General features: G+C 34.1%; 1 protein-coding gene, 3 non-coding genes and 1 pseudogene across 4 annotated transcripts; all 5 read right to left on the reverse strand.

The window, feature by feature from the left end:
* Positions 1-1635: 1635 nt before the first annotated feature.
* LOC124845515 (U2 spliceosomal RNA) lies at positions 1636-1831 on the reverse strand. Its single transcript, XR_007029458.2, has one exon. It is a non-coding gene; the product is annotated as a U2 spliceosomal RNA (small nuclear RNA).
* Positions 1832-8432: 6601 nt separating this feature from the next.
* Positions 8433-9211, reverse strand: LOC124845484 (AT-hook motif nuclear-localized protein 17-like). Its single transcript, XM_047322590.2, has one exon. The coding sequence runs from the start codon at positions 9209-9211 to the stop codon at positions 8621-8623; it is 591 nt and encodes a 196-aa protein (XP_047178546.2). The 3' UTR covers positions 8433-8620.
* Positions 9212-9798: 587 nt separating this feature from the next.
* Positions 9799-9924, reverse strand: LOC148192517 (U2 spliceosomal RNA; annotated as a pseudogene).
* Positions 9925-14850: 4926 nt separating this feature from the next.
* LOC124845528 (U2 spliceosomal RNA) lies at positions 14851-15046 on the reverse strand. Its single transcript, XR_015782473.1, has one exon. It is a non-coding gene; the product is annotated as a U2 spliceosomal RNA (small nuclear RNA).
* Positions 15047-16433: 1387 nt separating this feature from the next.
* LOC124845521 (U2 spliceosomal RNA) lies at positions 16434-16627 on the reverse strand. The gene has a single exon (XR_007029459.1). It is a non-coding gene; the product is annotated as a U2 spliceosomal RNA (small nuclear RNA).
* Positions 16628-19428: the final 2801 nt, after the last annotated feature.

Below are 19428 nucleotides of genomic sequence, written 5' to 3' on the forward strand. Positions count from 1 at the left end.
TGGTAAAAATTTTAAAGAACTAATTTTAATTTTTATTTAAAAAAACATTTAATTCAAAAGTTTATTCGATTAAACCATTCCATAATGTATCATATATATTTGGAAAGTTTGTTGTAGAAATTTTGTTCTGTTCAAAAGTTTAGTCGAGAACACTCAATCCATAGTGTATTATATATGTTTCGAAATTTTGTTCTCAAAAGTTGATTTCTGGATCCGGATGGTCCTTCCAACTCGTGAATCAAACAGCTCTTTTGCAAGATCGACTCTTCCAAGGTCGATATGTCGCATGGTCCTCCTAACATAGTCTACTGAACGACTTTTCTCAGGTCGATCATGCAGGTCTATCATCCAAGTTGACCGACCATCTAGATTGACCATCCAGGTCGTATGGCTCTTTCCAGGCCAACCAACCACCACGCTGACCAACCATCCAATCCAACCGCCCAGGTCGTCCACCATCCTCCCAGGACGTCCTCCCATGATCGTCCACCTAGGCCAAGCCCACTAGTAATGACTCATTAAGCCCCTAAAGGCAGATTAAGGTAGGATTGGGCCATTATTAGGCTAGTGAAAGGTAAAAGCCCATTACAACTAGTATAAATAAAGGTCTCAGGTATGACTTTAGACCATGATGCACAATATATATGCATTACTTGTTGTGCCAACTGTTCGATTACATTACTAACTTGAGCGTCAGAGTGTGCAAGGACGACTAGGGAGCCTGTTCGCCCTTCAACAAACTCGCTCGGTCTTAGAGACAACGAGTAAGGTCCGTCCGACCTTCAAGACAACCTAGAGTGCTTAGGTTCGTCCAATCTTCAAGGTTCGCCTAGTCTTCAAGATTTGCCCAGTCTTCAAGGTTCGTCCAATCATCAAGGTCTGTCCAGTCTTCAAGGTCTGTCCAGTCTTCAAGGTTTGTTCAATCTTCAAGATTTGTCCAATCTTTAAGGTCTGTCCGATCTTAGAGACAACATGGAATGTTTTGAACAAGGGACCTCCAGACCCTACCGAAACAGTTTCATACTACATTTCATGAGTTTGGGGAATAGTGTTCGAAAAACTTATGTCGAAAAACATGTTCCAAAACTCATTCTAAAAATTCCAAAAAATTTACAAGGTATAAAATAGTATTTATGAGGCCTTTTAGTGATCTCTTTCATTTGTGATTTCTTTGTAACATTAACATCCAAACATGATGACTAGTTGGTCTTCCAGCCCACCTTGTTCAAGGTCCAACCCTCGTATAACCTTAGAAAATAAATGTACTGTTATAATCCTTTGACCTTTATATTGATTCTTTAACTCAAGGAAATAAAACTTGTTAGAAAATTCAAAGTCATTTGGTCCCCATAGCGCATTTCTAAAATATTTAAACTTTTCTTAGGAATTCAAAAATATAAAAAATATAATCAAAGCACATGATACATCTTTTGCAAGCCCAGGTATATAAAAACTAAGAATATAAATACAATAGGGAATGTGGAACTTTTACTTGTAGAAATAGAGCATGAACAACAATTTGATATTTGAGTAAAACCATATTATTAAGTTACAATCTAAATCAGAAAAATCTAAGCCGTATTATTATGGAACTATCATACTTAATATCAAAAGTAACAAAGTTAACTAAATTGGGTGGGACGCACCAGATCCTTGTGGCAGTGCAAAGCTAGGACAATGCTTAAGAATCTCAATGGCAAGCCACTGTGATAGACCCTTTCCCACAAAAATTTAATTTAATATCATGTGAACCAATGGCTCACATATCAGATATTAAACTGATAAGAACAGATACTACACTTGATCTTAGCCAAAAGGCCGAGAAAGGTATGATTATTGTGATGGAAGTCTTTCAACTTTATAATCTGAACTTCAGAGGCTTGTCAGAGCACTGTTCAATGTGAGACTTTATGAGGCACCTGCTCCATCCATGTCCTAGGTCCTAAAGTCAAATAACTTAGGATTAGATCAGCAATATTGTTGAATGTATTACAGGTTCATGTGATATCTTTCTTTTCCATGAACTTAAGTTTCGTTTTGAATGTTTCAAAATAGGTGAGAGAGCAATTAATTAATGCTAGTCGGTTACTTTAGTCCATATTGTTGTTGAATAACATTAGGAAAGAATGAGAATCGAATGAGACAGATCATTGATGGTGGGCTTGCTTCAAGCCATATATAGGTTTCCGCAGTTTGCATACCAAAGTAGAATCAGTAGCAAAAAATCTTGGTGGTTGCTGCATGTAGACATTTTCTTCCCAATCACCATTTAGAAAAGCATTAGTCACTTAGTCAGAACAATGTGGATAGTGGTTGGTTTGATGACAGAACCAAAGGTTTTAATCACAACCTTTAGTTTTTTATAAAATCCTTTTGCAACTAAGCATGGTTTATAACATTCGAGAGTATCATCCACATTGAATTTGCGTTTGAAAATCCATTTACACCCAATGACTTTTGGGCGAATGACCATTGGATGAACGTTTGTGGTAGGTGGTTGGTCAAGCAGTGGAGTGGTATCTACAGAGAGGGGTGAGGAAGGAAGAATAAGAGAACCATGTAGAATATTTTTCCGTATAGCAGTGTTATCAGTGTGTGAAGATGTATCAAGAGTAGTAGCAGGCACAAATTCGTTAATATGTCTATGCTTTCGCTTTTGCTCATGCGTGTGAGAACATGTGAAGCACTGATGAAAACCATATACGGTAAGAAGAGGGGTTATAGTCCAAAACTCTTTAGCATTATTAATTTGGATACATTTTAAACGGTGTCTAGTTTGATTTTCAGAAAATTGATTGAAACGCACAAAACATTAAGCGCTTGAGATTTAGAGTGTATAAGATAAAGCCACGTGTATTTCGAGAAAGCATAAAAAAAAGCAATGTAACACCTAGTACCATTAGAAGCAGCAACCGGGGAAGGTTCCCATATGTCAAGAAAATCAAGTTCAAGGGGTTTAGTGTAGATAGTAGTAGTAAAGGGTAATTGATGAGACTTAGCAATAGCACACATATAACATAAAACATATCATATAAAACATGTTAGTTACATGAAACGTTACACAATCTCATAACAAGATGAGTAGTTCTCGCAGAGGCATGGCCAAGCTGAGAATGCCACAATTGAAAAGGTGATATCACACTTTGAAGATTAGTATCATAAGCACAGGGTTGAAGAACTGATTGAAAGGGGGTAAGAAGACCAAACTACAATCAGTAGCAACAAATCTTCGGAGAATTATCTCCTTATTGTCCTGAGTTTTAACAAGACAATTCTTAGGGAAAAACACAAAATACACATTATTTGTTTAAAAAAATCATTGATGAGACTTAGCAATAGCACACATATCACAGAAAACATGTTGGTTACATGAAACATTACACAATCTCCGATAACCTTTTGTCAAGTATAACAAATCGTTTCAAGTAGTAAAAGTAAGTATAGAGTATCATTCTCCTAAGGGAATTGAGTTATGTTTTCTAATTGAGCTTATTTATCAAAGCCAATTTAGTAATGATAGTAATTTGATTCATGTAATTTAAACTAAATTGAATTAACAAGATATTAAAAATTACTATTGAAAGTTTTAAAGAAAGCTTCGTTGGAATTGGATTCATGACTCACATGAAGATAAAACTTTGTATATATTATTATTTCAATCGAACATTCACATCAAGGCTACTAGTCCTAACCCTTAGCAACTAGAACTAAATTCATATATCAAAGTGTTATTCCCTTAGTCAATTTAACATACAATTTGCATTAAGTCAAATGCTAAGAATGACCAAGATATTAAGTCTATCCCTAAATCCCAAATCACTTAGGTGCTCTATCTATGTCCATGTTCAAAGTTACTTCCCAATAAGTAGAGACATTCAAATAGAATTATATTTTCATACGATTATAGTAAATTCAAGACAAAGCATATGAACGAACAACGATATATGCTTTTCCTATTTTTCCAACCAGAACTACCCATCTTTCTCTCTATCTTGACTTAAAAGCCAATTCAAATTTAATTCATTCGCTCAACACACAACTATTCATGCGTTACGCGAATAATCAACTGTAGATCCTTTAACTGACCCTAATTCGCTCAGCGAGTTGTGCTGGTACGCTGAGCGAATAATCTCCCTTGTAGTTGAGCGCATGATTAATTAGCTTAATGAGAAACAGGTGACAATACTCTAAATGATGTATAAGTTCCTCTACAATTGATTACACAACTTTCCTATTCATTATTACAACTTTTCAATAAGGAAAACATAATGTTTCATGAATAACTACAACTTTGAGTTAATTAATAAGTATGAAAACAAGTATTTTTCACATTTATCAATCTCATAACAAGATGAGTAGTTCTGGCATAGGCATGGCAAAGCTGAGAATGCCACAATTGAAAAGGCGATATCACACTTTGAAGATTAGTATCATAAGCAAAGGGTTGACAAGTTAATTGAAAGGATGGGATACCATATGGGCTAAGAAGACCAAAGTAGAATCAGTAGCAACAAATCCTTGGAGGATTATCTCCTTACTGTCCTAAGTTTTAACAAGACAATTCTTACGGAAAAACATATGTTGCAACCAGAATCGCGACGGGACGACGATACAAAAAAGAGACAGGTTTTGAAAAAGAGATTTGGAGTCGCCACCATAGTTTATTCTAGAAAACTACGGAAAAACCATAAAATGATAAGGCATGGTCTACGAAAATGAGATTCTGGGTTCGGAAGTCGGTTACACGTAGGGAAGGTATTAGCGCCCTACAACGCCTGCCCGAAGGCAATACCTTTAACTAAATACGCGAATATGATGTGATTTTCAAAATGCTTAACTATCCCCTAAAATAAAACTCTAAAGAAACAAAATATATTTTTTAGTTTTTTTAGCCCGACAAGGATTGACCTTACTCCTACGTATTCTCATTCAAAATGAGAAATCAGGGTTACGTAGTTCTTTTAGAAACTGCTTGAAAAGTTTGTTTGAGGAATTGTTTGAGTAATTTGTTTGAGAAATTGATTATGGATATTCGGATTTTTGGGGAAGTGAACCTGACAAGGACTAGCCTTGCTCATACGTATCTCCACTCTTGATGGAGAATCAAGGATCACGTAGTTCTGACTGAAAGATTGTTCGTTTGAAAATGTAGATGTTTTTAGTTTTTAAAGATTTTATATTTTTTGGTATTTTTTTATAAAAGAAAGAGAAATTGTTTTTAGCATAAGGATGATCCGGACGATCAAAATGAAGAACCATACATTTGAAACCCAATGTACAAAAATCAGTCTAGTCCAACGGTGAACAACTTCACAACGATGAAAACACAAGTGGAAATTTTATGTTATGTGGGAATGACTTCTTCTCTTCCTTTCTCTCTCACTTGGTTGTTCCCCCTCTTTAAATGACTCTGATGTGTCTTACTAATCTAACTCATCTCCACTAAAACAAAGTGAGACATAATGACTCACATTATTTAGCCTATTCTCCACATAGGAAGGGAGCCCTATAACCCAACACTTACAACATATATTTGCATGAAAACCCCCAAGCATCATAACTTTGTTCTCCCTTCCTTATCATCAAACCTTTTATTAGGATAACCCAACTAAACATACATAATACCTTCATAGGGAAAACTCATCACAAATATTACATAAACTCTATGCTCATTCATACACAAACTCTTATCCAACAATAATCACAGATAATCATAATCATATACACATGTATCAAAACAAGGATTACCAATCAAGATAATCAAGAACACATATAACATACAACCATAAACAAACAAAGGTAAGTTTCCCCATACCTTGGTCAGTCATATAGTAAAAAACGAGGCTACTAACGCGTCCATTATGTTTCGGTTGGTCAGAAACTGAAGCACAAAGGCATTTTTGAAATTATTGGGACAATATATGCCTCGGTTCTATCTTAACCGAAGCCATAAAGTACCTACAGCCTCGGTTATAATGGCAACCAAAGCCATAAAACCCGCGAAAGTTGCCAAGAAAAAACTTTTCAGCTGACAAATATCTCTGTGCAGGGTTTTTGGCCTCGGTTATCCTCAGAACCGAGTCCAAAATCCCCTGCTCCAACTGAGAGTCCTATATGCAGTCTGACAAATATCTCTGTGCATATTTATGCCATCATTTAGCCTTTAATATTGGATTCATAATTAGTTTTTGTACTTTAATAGAATATTTTTATTAAGATTTTTTATAATTGAGTTTATTGAGCATGAGATACAAAAACATGATAAAAATATCTTTTTAGTTGCATAAATGCTCTTTAGATATTTTGAGGTGTGCTAGTGTAGTTGTAGCTAAGTTAAGCTCATGGAGGTGTGAAAAAAAATTGGTTAAAGTGTCATGGCATCTTAAAGATAAATCCAAGAATGACAAATAATCAATACCACAAGAAGTCAATCCAAGCATAACATGAAAAAGTGAAGAAATTTGGCTAAGCCAAGAAGAGGGAACCAACAACAAAAATGGGATCTTGCGTTTTTCTCTATTTTTTCTACTAAAAGAGCTTTGATAATTGTTAAATGTTTATGATTAAAGATAATTTGAGAAAAATATATCTTAAAGATATTTTATTTGATATTGTTAAATAATTATCTTATTTAATTATATTAATAAATATCAAAAGATAATATTTGTCAAATATTTTTTAATCTAGCAAATATCTTCTCAAATATTTTTAGATTTCCACAACAATCAAATATATCTAAACTCCTGTTTGAATTCTTGGAATTTTTTATACATACTTTAAGCATCTCCATGAGTTCTTAATGACTCCCTCGTGTCTATACCCTTACATTATCTAACACTCTTTCTTGCTCATTGACCATCCTCTCTAATGATTTATCCTTCCATTTCTTTTCTTTTTCTGTGTTCTGACAAATCGGACCAATTGATGTGTTTCTTGGTGACAAAAAAAAACTAAAAACTATCCTAGTTTGAACACCGTACATGCAACTCACACTAACACACAAATGGTTAATTGTCTCTTTATTTCTGGTAACACAACAATGTTAGTAAGCATTCTGGTTACATAACAATGTTCGTAAGCCTTCAAGGAAGCTTGTCTTTCACCACACAGGATGTAATACTTATATCCTAACAAAAAAAAGATAATGTGTCCCTTCAAGACACTTATTCCCCCTATATAGTCCCGTAATACTCTTATCCTAACAAAAAATAAGATAAGGTGTCCCTTCAAGACACTTATTATCTTCTCTCGCATAGGTCTTTTTCTTATGTTTTTTCTTGCGCGAGGCAACCCCTATATTTCCCAGTTCCCCATCTTAGCTTAGACCACCATAGCTACGAGCCCCTTTAACGCACCTCCATCTCTATTTAACCAGGTTGTCATCTCCATCTCCACCGATGTCATCACGTTTGAGGTCTTTCACTCCATCTTCTTCTTCTCTAACACGCGTAGGGGAGGGGCAGTGCCTCTATTCTTTCTCTTTCACATAATGATGCATCCAAGCATTGTCACTATGCGGCGCCACCGTTTTCCACTCTAAGTCCGGCCAAAGCCACTGTTTGTCACTGCTTTTATGATCAGAGACACATCTTGCACTGTTTGGCATGAACTCTAATAATTTTTTTCCCAAAATTTTATCAGTTTATACTGAAGGATTCAATTGAATTGAAGATATTTTTTTTAGAATGTGTTATTCATTCTTTTGGATTGGTATAAATAACAAATAAGAAAAAGAAGAAGATCGGAAATAGAAGATGAACCAAATCGTGATATTTACCGACAAAGAAAAAGAAGAGCAGAAATAGAAGATGAATCAAATCGTGATATTTACCGACAGATTTTACAGACGAATTTTGTTGTCGATAATTACCTACGAATTTATCGACTGATTTTTCTATCGATAATTACCTACAAAAAATCTATCGATAATTATCGACGAAACAAAATTTCTATCTATAGAATTTACTGACGACAATTTTATGAATGAATTTTTTATCATCAATAAATCATCGATAATTTAGTTTATTGGTAGATTTTATGTATTACTTTTTGATAATTGGTAATATCAATTTTTTTGTAATGTTTTTATAATAAAAGAAGAGAAAAAAAAACAAAAATAAATTACCATTGGAGAAGACATGTTGCTTCTCTACAACTCATAATTCCATATCTTCTCTCCAAGGTAGAATCAATGAAATATTAAAGAAAGAAAAATAAGTGAATTAAACTAAAAAGCCCTTATATATATATATATATATATATATATATATATATATATATATTTCCAACTTGTTAAGAAAGATTTATAAAGAGATCCTATTACATAAACTTTATGTTTTATGCTTCACTAACCATTTATTGATATGAATTTTAGTCAAATTAAAATAGCTATTATTAAAAGGAAAATGAAGAAAACATATATAAGGAAAACCTAAAGGGAATAATTGATGTGAATTCATATAAAAAAAAAAAGAGAAAAACACTTGATTCTGTTACATACACATGTCTCTAGATGTTAGGTAATAAGATCGAAGCTAGACATGCTTTAATTGTTACCTTGAATATATATGCATTAGGGTTACAATTATTATATCCCATCATCTATAATTGTTGATACACTTTAAAATTTGTTCACAATAACAGCTGTCACCATAACTACATTCTGTGCAACAACTTTTCCTCCAACTCCTCCGATGAAGGATTGTTCTTTGATTCCAGAAACAGAAATGCCGAAAGAACAATGAGGGTCCTTGTTAAGGGTTGATGATAAAGAAGCATTATGTATGTAAGTACCAGTGAGGGAAATTAATTTGAAAGGTCCATATAGAGTGAAAGGAGAAGCATGACAGTGAGTGTTACGAATAGTGACATTGGAAACAGTTCCTGAAGCATTCAGCACTATGATGCTAACTTGGTGATGACGAGCGAATTTAACAATTGTCCTAATCACATCATAGCTTTCAGGAACTTCAATGAAAACAGGTTTTACAACACTCTTATTGGCTTTGTCAATCACAAGTAGTGGTTTTGGCTTGTTCTTAGAACCTACTGGTCTGCCAAGTTTTCTCTTTCTTGATTGATGGTGGTGACGAGTTGTTGAAGATGATGGTTTCTGCAGAGAGGGTGAACCAGCAACACTATCAGTATCAGTGGAGTGGTCAAAAGAAGGAAGAGAATAGGATGATGGAAACACAATATCAGATTCAACCATTTTTAAGGGTACTTAGAAAGTATTTCTGAGATTGAGATGGATGAAGGCTAATGAAAGAGGTATATAAAGAGAAACAGAAAGGGAGAGAGAAGATAAGAGTTACTTTTCCAGAAGAATTAAGGAGAATAAATTGGAGACAGTTAAAGAAAAGAAAAAGTTGCATGATTGTGTTATCTTCTTGGAATTATGAAACGAAGTGAATTTTAAGGTTACAGTTACAGTTTCATTGAATGGGGAGTTATTACAAGATTAATGAATCTTTATGTGCATGGAACAAAAGATTTTAATGTTTACAGCACTAGTCACATGATATTAAATTCTATTTATTTATTTTTTTCTTTTTATGTATATAATTTCTTATTGAAAGTGCATGATAAGATTGACACTGGTTTTTGTTTACAGTAAACAAAAAAAAAATGAGATTTTTCTTTATATTTTGTTGAATATGAGCTTTTTTTTTCTATATTTTGTCATAATTAACTCTTACAATTTATTTTATATTTCCTTGTGATTAAGATTAGTTATAAGATACAGGAATCACGAAAAATAACATTTATTTTATATTTTCTCGGTTGGTTTAGTTACAAGGTAGATCTTATCATAAAAGTTAATTTAATATAGTGTGAATCAATTACTCACATATAAGATATTAAACTTAAACTGATAATAACAAATATTATACTTGATCTTAGTCAAAAGGTGGAGAAAGGTATGTTTCAACAAGTATAAGTCTTGAAATTTATATTCTGAACTTCAGCTGCATGCCAGAGTCCTGTTCAACATGGGACTTTATCAGGCACCTGCTCCAACAATGTCCTAGGTCGTAAAATCAAATAACTTAAAGTTGGGTCAACAATATTGTTCAAATCTTGTACTGACAAGTGAGTTCAAACACATTACATCATTCTGTGAAATAACAGTTTGTTTGAATGTATTACTAGTTCCTCTGATGTTTCTTTTCCATACACTTAAGTTTGGTTTTGAATGCTTCAAAATGGGTAAGAGAGCCTTTGTAAGCTTATCAGTAGCAGCAGAAACATGACAGACTTAAGCTGTTGGTTTAGTATCTTCTAAAAAACATCAATTAATTCATGCTAGTTGTTTGGTAACAGTGTCAGTCAGTTACTTGTGTCCAGATTGTTGTTGAAGAACATTAGGAAAGAACAAAACTGACAACAATCCAGATTTCATATGTATATGATGAGGAAGAAATATAGAAATATGTTGAGAGTCATGCATGAGAACAAGCATACCGCATAGAACTGAAGACTTGCAATCATAAGAAGCAGCCCGAGTCACTAGTAATGAAGAGTTTGTCGATATCATAAGAAGAACAAGATATACAATCTGCTGCCACTAAGCATTGGAGATATGTAATAGAGATTTGTTGATTTTTATGCTTTGTTTTTTAAATTTTAAAGACTATTCAAACTTACTTGGGTTTTGGTGTTCATTTTGAGATAGATGTATGTTTTTACTCATTTTTCCTCTTAGTTGGTATATGCACATGTGTTAGTGCTCTTTATTTTATTTCCTTTTATTTGACTGTATTTTATTTTATTTTGGAACATGTTCACCATCATGCTATTAATATACAGAACAATCAGACCTTGCTGGGTGGTTAGTTTCGAATTTGATAATAATTCACAACAAAGTCAATGTTAAGGAAACAGAACATATGTCTCATTAGATTTTGAAAATTCATTTTATTTGTGGAATTAAGTTAAAACAAAGTATAAAGTGTTCAGATGATCGAAACTGTTAAAATCTTCTTAATGTGATTTTCCTCATCAGTTTTTTATTGTTCACGACATATCCTTTTCAAGTACCAATTCAGATGAACTTTTCTGATACTACTAATGACATCTAAATTGAGACTGAACTTCTCTTAATTTTTACATATTGAAATGTTAGTTTAATGTCCCTTTATAGAAGAAACTCAACTTTCAATATCCACTTGCTTGAATTCAAACAGTGTAAATATGTAAATGGAAAGTTGGAGGTGAATTTTGATGGTGCAACCTCATACTGGCAGCAGATCATTGTATAGAATTTAGGCGTACCCTTACTTTTCTTATTTTGTGTTCAGTTTTTTGTACTCTAACTCTTCATTTTCTCTGTGTCGTTACAACAACAAAGTTATAGTGAGATATTTATATATATATCGGCATTGATGTACATGATATCCAAAAATGGTCCATTGATGTAATTCTGATAAGAACCCAGAATTGAAAAGAGACAAAAGAGTAATATTCTTTATTGTATAGAGTGTATAGAACACAAAGAATAGGAGAGTAAGGATTTCCCCTTCACAAAGAGCCAAAGCTCAATCTACAAGATTATCCAAAAGTAACTTCACACAAGAGCTCTCTGCCTTCTTATACAGGCCCCCCAACCAACTAACCAAAACTCCCAACTAATTCCTAAACTGTTTCGTTTTATTCTGCACACATTACCCATTATAACCTATTACATCATATCCTATCATTACAACCTGCTGCAAAACAACCTTGTCCTCAAGGTTGGTATAGTAATGCTTGTTCCCATGGCTCATCTTCATCATAGGAAGGGAACCCACTGGCTACTGCCCTCCAATTAAGGTATGGAGGCTTGGGTGGTGGTCTATATGAAAGAATTGTTGACTCCTTTAAGAGTTGCTTCTTTTCCAGAATTCCCATGGACCATATGATTGTTCTATAGTGTCTTCTGACCTGGTGACCACTTACATGGGCCTGGATTTTAACAATTTTTTGATGAATGATCAGGAATTCTTTTCTCTTCTTCCAACCCCGAAACTTTTTTTGTACTTTTATAGCAGCAGCACTGGATAAACCCTCTCCTTGTCCAGAATTGTTCATCCTGAAAGCTAAAAAGGAAAGAACTTGTTGATCTGACCATCCAATTTCTTCATCATCATCATGTTGAAGTAATTATTTCCTCTGAATGTTATATTGCAGCCCTGCAAAGAAATATCTCTGCCATTGGTCTTTTACTGTTTTATATGTTTGTGACAACCATATCTTGAATTCTTGGATGAATTTTTCTCCACTCAAAACAGCGGCATCTTCTACTTTATTTCCAGCCATCATAGTCACCCTATTCCCACCATATTCTGCTTTCTTTCCTCTGTCTTCACCCTTCTTCACTGTTTTGACATACACACCACAACCTACCCCACTATCTCCCATAGAAACAACAGCTTTTGCCACTTCCTGGGCAGCAGTAAAAACAACAGCTTTTGCTATTTTCTCAGCAGCAGTAAAAACAATAGCTTTTTCTACAACAACAGTAAAAACAACAACTTTTTCAACTTTCTCTGCAACAGTAAAAACAGCAGTTTTTGCAACTTTCTCATTAGCAGTAAAAACAACTTTTGCAACTTTCTCAGCAGTAGTCACATCAATGTCTCCATCACAGTTTTCCTCGTTGCCTTCCTCTCCACATATATTTTCTTCTCTCCTATCCTGCCCTCTAATGGTTGCAAAACCATCAACACTCAAAACAGCAGCTTCCGTTTCGCTTTTCTTCTCACTATTGGTTGAACTTTCTCCTCCATATGAGGGTTTCTTGGCTTTCTTGATGTCTAGCAGACTATCTTGCCCAGCCTCCATACTTATCTTTGTTTCTTTCTTCCTTTCAAGACATCTTGAAGAAATTCCTCTCTCCTTCCTATTTTTCCTCTGTTAACAGAATCTTGATCTCCATTTACAGACCCTGACTGCCTTTTAATCGCTTTTCCTGGTTCCCCATCCTTCCTCCAAGAACTTGCAAGAGTTCTCTAAATTCCTGCCGCATTTCTTGCATATTTCTTCTCCATTCTACCATGCTCATTTTCAGTTCTGCCCTGCTCTGTTCGCTGGTCCTCCTCTCCAAGGTATTGTCTCTTCCTTCCATGCTTCCACCCTTTCTTGATCACTTCTTGATCCGCAACCTTTGATCCGACCGTCCTCTCCTAAGGGTATCCGGCAGGTCAGACCAATTGATAGGAACCCAGAATTGAAAAGAGACAAAAGAGTAATATTCTTTATTGTATAGAGTGTATAGAACACAAAGAATAGGAGAGCGCTCTCTCCTCCAAGGGTTTCCCCTTCACAAAGAGCCAAAGCTCAATCTACAAGATTATCCAAAAGTAACTTCACACAAGAGCTCCCTGCCTTCTTATACAGGCCCCCCAGCCAACTAACCAAAACTCCCAACTAATTCCTAAACTGTTTCGTTTTATTCTGCACACATTACCCATTATAACCTATTACATCATATCCTATCAAATTCTGTCATCATGGTAAGTATGGTTACTATTGGGTTCAAATTAGTTCAAATCTAGCACTATGAGAGATAAGGTTATGAATGTCTCCATGAATTTGAGGAGGGGTTCATTCTCTGCATATCTTATGTTCTAAAAGGGTCATCGAGGTAGCTAAAAAAGGCCGACTTACTGCACATCCGAACCTTGAATTTTCTGGAGAAGGTTCAAAACAAATCATTCGAGTTTGGGTGGTGGTAAAAAATGTTTGCGTCTTTTGTGTATTTCTTAATGTTCATATGTGAATTTTAATCATGTGAATTCATCCTAGTTATCTCACTGCCTTGTTACTCCATTTTTTTGGCTAGATTACTACAATTTTCTCAGCAAAAACTAATAAAACGCCAAGTGTCAATAAGTATAATCCAAACCTGCTAAATTTCTCCTCTAACAACAGCCAATTCCATCACTCATCAGCTACTATGTTTATGAACTCCATAACAGATTGAACCAGAAAGAAAAAAATAGAAACTACTAGATCTGACCTGATGCAGCATAAGGCATCTCCAGTGGTCTTAGATTACTTGCTGATATGCCCTCCTTTTTCTGCAACGTTATAAGATCGGTCTACACAACCTCAAGCCCCGCACAAATTGACCTATAAACTAGTTCACACACCTTAAGAACTCCATTAATCATTCCAACACACACTCCATAAATCCCTACTGTCTTCCTCTACAGACTTGTAATTCCCCTATCTAGTGTTGAACTGATAAGACTTCATAGTCAGAATTTCCAGCAGCTATTTATCAAATGTGAAAATAATAACTCAGTTCAAACACATACTATTTCCAGATACTTTTGTGGATGTTACTATTACTTACCATGCTCTGATTCTAAGTGTGAAGAAGTGGTAAACTTAATAATAAGATATACCCTGGTGAGAAGGGCAGAACGTAATTGCAAAGCACATGTTAAGCCTTCACACATCTCTTGCAAGCCCACTTATATATACACTAGGCAATGTATAGTGCACAAAAATACAACACTAATGTGAAACTTTAAATTAACAGAAATAGTGCACAAAAATACAACACTAGGCATAGTGAAACTATCACCTAAAAGAAAAAGTGCACAAAAATACAACCACGCCTTTGAAATCATAATCATTAAGAACTAGATACACATACCAACTCAGGAAATCACAGTTATAGATCAAATTGGAAGTCACAATCATTTAGAACTAGATAAACTGTCTGAAAATCAGGAAATCAAGAAATCAAATTTGACTAAATTCACGAAATCACAGTTATAAATCAAATTGGAAGTCACAATCATTTAGAACTAGATAAACTGGAAAATCAGAAAATCAAGAAATCAAATTTGACTAAATTGGGTGAGACGCACCAGGTCCTTGCATTAGTGCATAGCAAAGACGATGCTTGAGAGTCTCAGTAGCAAGCCACTGTGATAGACCCTCTCCCTCAAAAAATTAATTTAATATCATGTGAACCAATGGCTCACATATCAGATATTAAACTGATAAGAACAGATACTACACTTGATCTTAGCCAAAAGGCCGAGAAAGGTATGATTATTGCAATGGAAGTCTTTCAATTTTATAATCTGAACTTCAGCGGCTTTTCAGAGCACTGTTCAATGTGAGACTTCATGAGGCACCTGCTCCATCCATGTCCTAGGTCCCTAAAGTCAAATAACTTAGGATTAGATCAGCAATATTGTTGAATGTATTACAGGTTCATGTGATATCTTTCTTTTCCATAAACTTAATTTTCGTTTTGAATTCTTAATTTTCGTTTTGAATGTTTCAAAATAGGTGAGAGAGCAATTAATTAATGCTAGTCGGTTACTTTAGTCCATATTGTTGTTGAATAACATTAGGAAAGAATGAAAATCGAATGAGACAGATCATTGATGGTGGGCCTGCTTCAAGCCATATATAGCTTTCCGCAGTTTGCATACCAAAGTAGAATCAGTAGCAACAAATCTTGGTGGTTGCTGCATGTAGACATTTTCTTCCCAATCACCATTTAGAAAAGCATTAGTCACTTAGTCAGAACAATGTGAATAGTGGTTGGTTTGATGACAGAACCAAAGGTTTTAGTCACAACCTTTAGTTTTTGATAAAATCCTTTTGGCAACTAAGCATGCTTTATAACATTGGAGAGTATCATCCACATTGAATTTGCGTTTGAAAATCCATTTACACCCAATGACTTTTGGGTGAATGACCATTGGATGAACGTTTGTGCAATCTTCAAGGTTCCTTCAGTCTTCAAGTTTGTCCAATCTTCAAGGTCTATCCAATCTCAGAGACAACATGGAGTGTTTTGAACAAGAGACCTCCAAACCCGAAACAGTTTCATACTGCATTTCATGTGTTTGGGGAACAGTGTTGGAGAAATTTTATGTCAAAAAACATGTTCCAAAACTCATTCTAAAAATTCCAAAAAGTTTACAAGGTATAAAATAGTTATTTTATTAGGCCTTTTAGTGATCCCCTCTCATTTGTGATGACTAGTTGGTCTTCCAGCCCACATTGTTCAAGGTCCAACCCTCATATAACCTTAGAAAATAAATGTACTGTTATAATCCTTTGACCTTTATATTGATTCTTTAACTCAAGGAAAGAAAACTTGTTAGAAAATTCAAAGTCATTTGGTCCCCATAGTCTCAGCGCATTTCTAAAATATTTAAACTGTTCTTAGAAATTCAAAAATATAAAAAATATAATCAAAGCACATGATACATCTTTCTCAGGTATATAAAAACTAAGAATATAAAAACTAAGAATATAAATACAATAGGGAATGTAGAACTTTTACTTGTAGAAATAGAACATAACAAAATTTGATATTTGAGTAAAACCATATTATTAAGTTACAATCTAAATCAGAAAAATCTTAGCCATATTATTATGGAACTATCTATCAAAAGTAACAAATTTGACTAAATTGGGTGGGACGCACCAGGTCCTTGCATTAGTGCATAGCAAAGACAATGCTTGAGCGTCTCAGTGAAGCCACTGTAATAAACCCTCTCCCTCAAAAAATTAATTTAATATCGTGTGAACCAATGGCTCACGTATCAGATATTAAACTGATAAGAACAGATACTACACTTGATCTTAGCCAAAAGGCCGAGAAAGGTATGCTAAATGAAATGTAAGTCTTTCAATTTTATATTCTGAACTTCAGTTGCTTCTCAGGTCCTTGCTCAATGTGGGACTTTATGACTCGCTTGCTCCGTCCATGTCCTAGGTCCTAAAATCAAATAACTTAGGATGAGATCAGATATATTGTTCAAATCTCATACTGACAAGTGAGTTCAAGCACATTATATCATTCTGTGAAATAACAGTTTGTTTGAATGTATTACTAGTTCCTTTGATGTTTCTTTTCTATACGCTTAAGTTTGGTTTTGAATGCTTCAAAATGGGTTAGAGAGCCTTTGTAAGCTTATCAGTAGCAGCAGAAACATGACCGGCTTAAGCTGTTGGTTTAGTATTTTCTAAAAAACATCAATTAATTCATGCGAGTTGTTTTGTAACTGTCAGTCAGTTACTTGAGTCCAGATTGTTGTTGAATAACATTAGAAAAGATGGAAAATCCAATGACAGATGATTGATGATGGTTAGTTTCGGCTGATTTTGATACTAATTCACAGCAAAGTCAATGTTAAGGAAACAGAGGATATGTCTCATTGGATTCTGAAAACTCACTAAACATTAATGCAAAAGTATAGAGAAAGTTTTCAAGAGGAGAAAAGTAATTTAGCAAACTGAAGCACATTTAGACATATAAAATATAGTTATGTACGGGTTTAGAATAATATGTAGAGTCAAACTTGAAACTTACCTCCAGAAGGTATATCTTAAGTCAAAGTTACTGTTTGTTCGGTAGTTATATCAGTTAATGTGTAATAAATGCAATCACCTATTTCTTTATCTTAAACCTGTATTTATAGTTTTCGGACTGGACTTTGGATTAACGGTAGCCTAATCACGGTCCAATTGTTGATAAACATGTTTTGCTTTAAGCTGATTAATGTTAGCATTAATTTTGTGAAAACTTGGCCGTTCGGCCAGTTACGTAATGACAATACGGTCCATCACGAGAATATGATTATACGACCATACAATACATTTGGTAATTTGTTTAATCTTTTATATATATATATATATACATATATATATATATATATATACACATATATATATATATATATAATATAAATTTTAACATAATACACTTATTTAATGCTTAATTAACAAAAGTTATAACAATGTACAAAGACAATGATGATCAATCCAAGTTCAAAGATGTTTGAATTTAAGAGTATTAGAGACCGTTTTGAGATTCATGAAGAGTTACATTTATTCATGAAGAGTTATGACAATTGAAGAGTTACAATTATTCATGAAGAGTTACAACCATTCATGAAAAGTTACAATCATTTATGAAGAAACCCGCAACCCGACCCGCTACCTGCTGGATATCCACATAAAAAAAACCACAGATTTTTTCAATCTGCGGATACCCGTTTTCAACCCAAAAATATTTAAAAAATATATGTTGTGAATTTTTAAATAAGGTTTAAGTTAAATTACAAGTTAAAGAGAACAATTTAATATATTTGTTACATATTAAAAAGACATAATGTAATTTTTAGACAAGTTAAAGAAAACAAATACTGAACAACTTTTGAAAAAAAAAATATATGAGAAAGAAACACCCAATAACTGAAGTCTCAATTTAGTGACAGGATTAACCCACAAATACCTATCAATGTATGAAACAGAGAGATAAAGAATTTCCAAGAAAACGCAAACAGGAACCCTAAACCTAAATTTCGAAAACAAACCCAATCACAGAAATCTCCAAATCGCGATAACCACTAGGGTCTTCAAAAATCCAATCTGCATCAATGAACTAAAATCCAAAAACACTCAAAACACTCATTCGAATCATAACCCCAAAATCGCATCACCAATCAACAGGGAAGAAATCAAGAAACGAACTCCAAAAATGCGAATCAAAACGTGCAAAAGAAACCCCCAAAATCAGAGAACAAATAAAACCCTAATTTCAAATCCCAAATTGAAACAAAACCCTAATCAGAACCGAGAGAGAGAGGAAGAGCGAATGGAGCCTACTCCCTACGCGAGCTGAACCAGAAGGAAGAAGAAAGGAGTCCTCCGTTAAGAGAGAATTTTCTATTGGGATTCTATGTATATGTCTGATATCTCTATTAGGGTTAGGTCAAAAGTAATGTAACCTCTTTTTTTCTTTTCAAAAAAGGTAATTGAAAGGAATCCTAAGTCATTGTTATTAAAATTTCCCTTTTTTAAGAGTAATAAAAAAATTAATTTTAAAAAATATTAATTAATTTTTTTTTATTTTTTTTTGGGTAACGAGTATCTGCGGGTTGGATAGTATAATACCTGCATCCGATCCGTTTAGAAGCGGGTATTAAAATACCCGCTACCCGTTATCCATAGGTAATAAATATCCACGGATAGTAACTATCCGTCGTGGGTTTTATCCGCGGATATCCGCAGGCACGGATTTTTTTGCCATCCCTAATCTATATAAAAAGATCATGTGCTCTATTGATGTACAGATAATAGAGAGACTTTTCTCTACATTCAGTCATTCACTTAACACATAAATCAATTCATGAGAATTTTATTCTTGTTTGACGTTAATACTAAGAGTGAGTATTATCGTTGTATTTCTCTTTGTATCTCAAAAGCGAATTTCGTGATCCCCTTCACTCTTATACGGGACGAAATATTGCTTTTAGGAAAGTGTGTATTCATGCCTAGAAGATTATATCAAGTTTACGTTGTTGTTCATCTTGTTTCCCTAAGTTCTTGGAAAATTGTTCCAACAGTCTAAAAGCAATATATTCCCTAAGATGACAATAATTTGTGAGATGTCTGCAAACTTTC

This window comes from Vigna umbellata, chromosome 9, assembly GCF_029865625.1.
Source record: "Vigna umbellata cultivar VRB3 chromosome 9, Vumbellata_1.0, whole genome shotgun sequence".
NCBI classification, from domain to species: domain Eukaryota; kingdom Viridiplantae; phylum Streptophyta; class Magnoliopsida; order Fabales; family Fabaceae; genus Vigna; species Vigna umbellata.

What these genes read in the sequence shown, in the direction of transcription:
- LOC124845484 (XM_047322590.2), bottom strand. Translation starts at nt 9,211, where the DNA reads ATGGTTGAATCTGATATTGTGTTTCCATCATCCTATTCTCTTCCTTCT.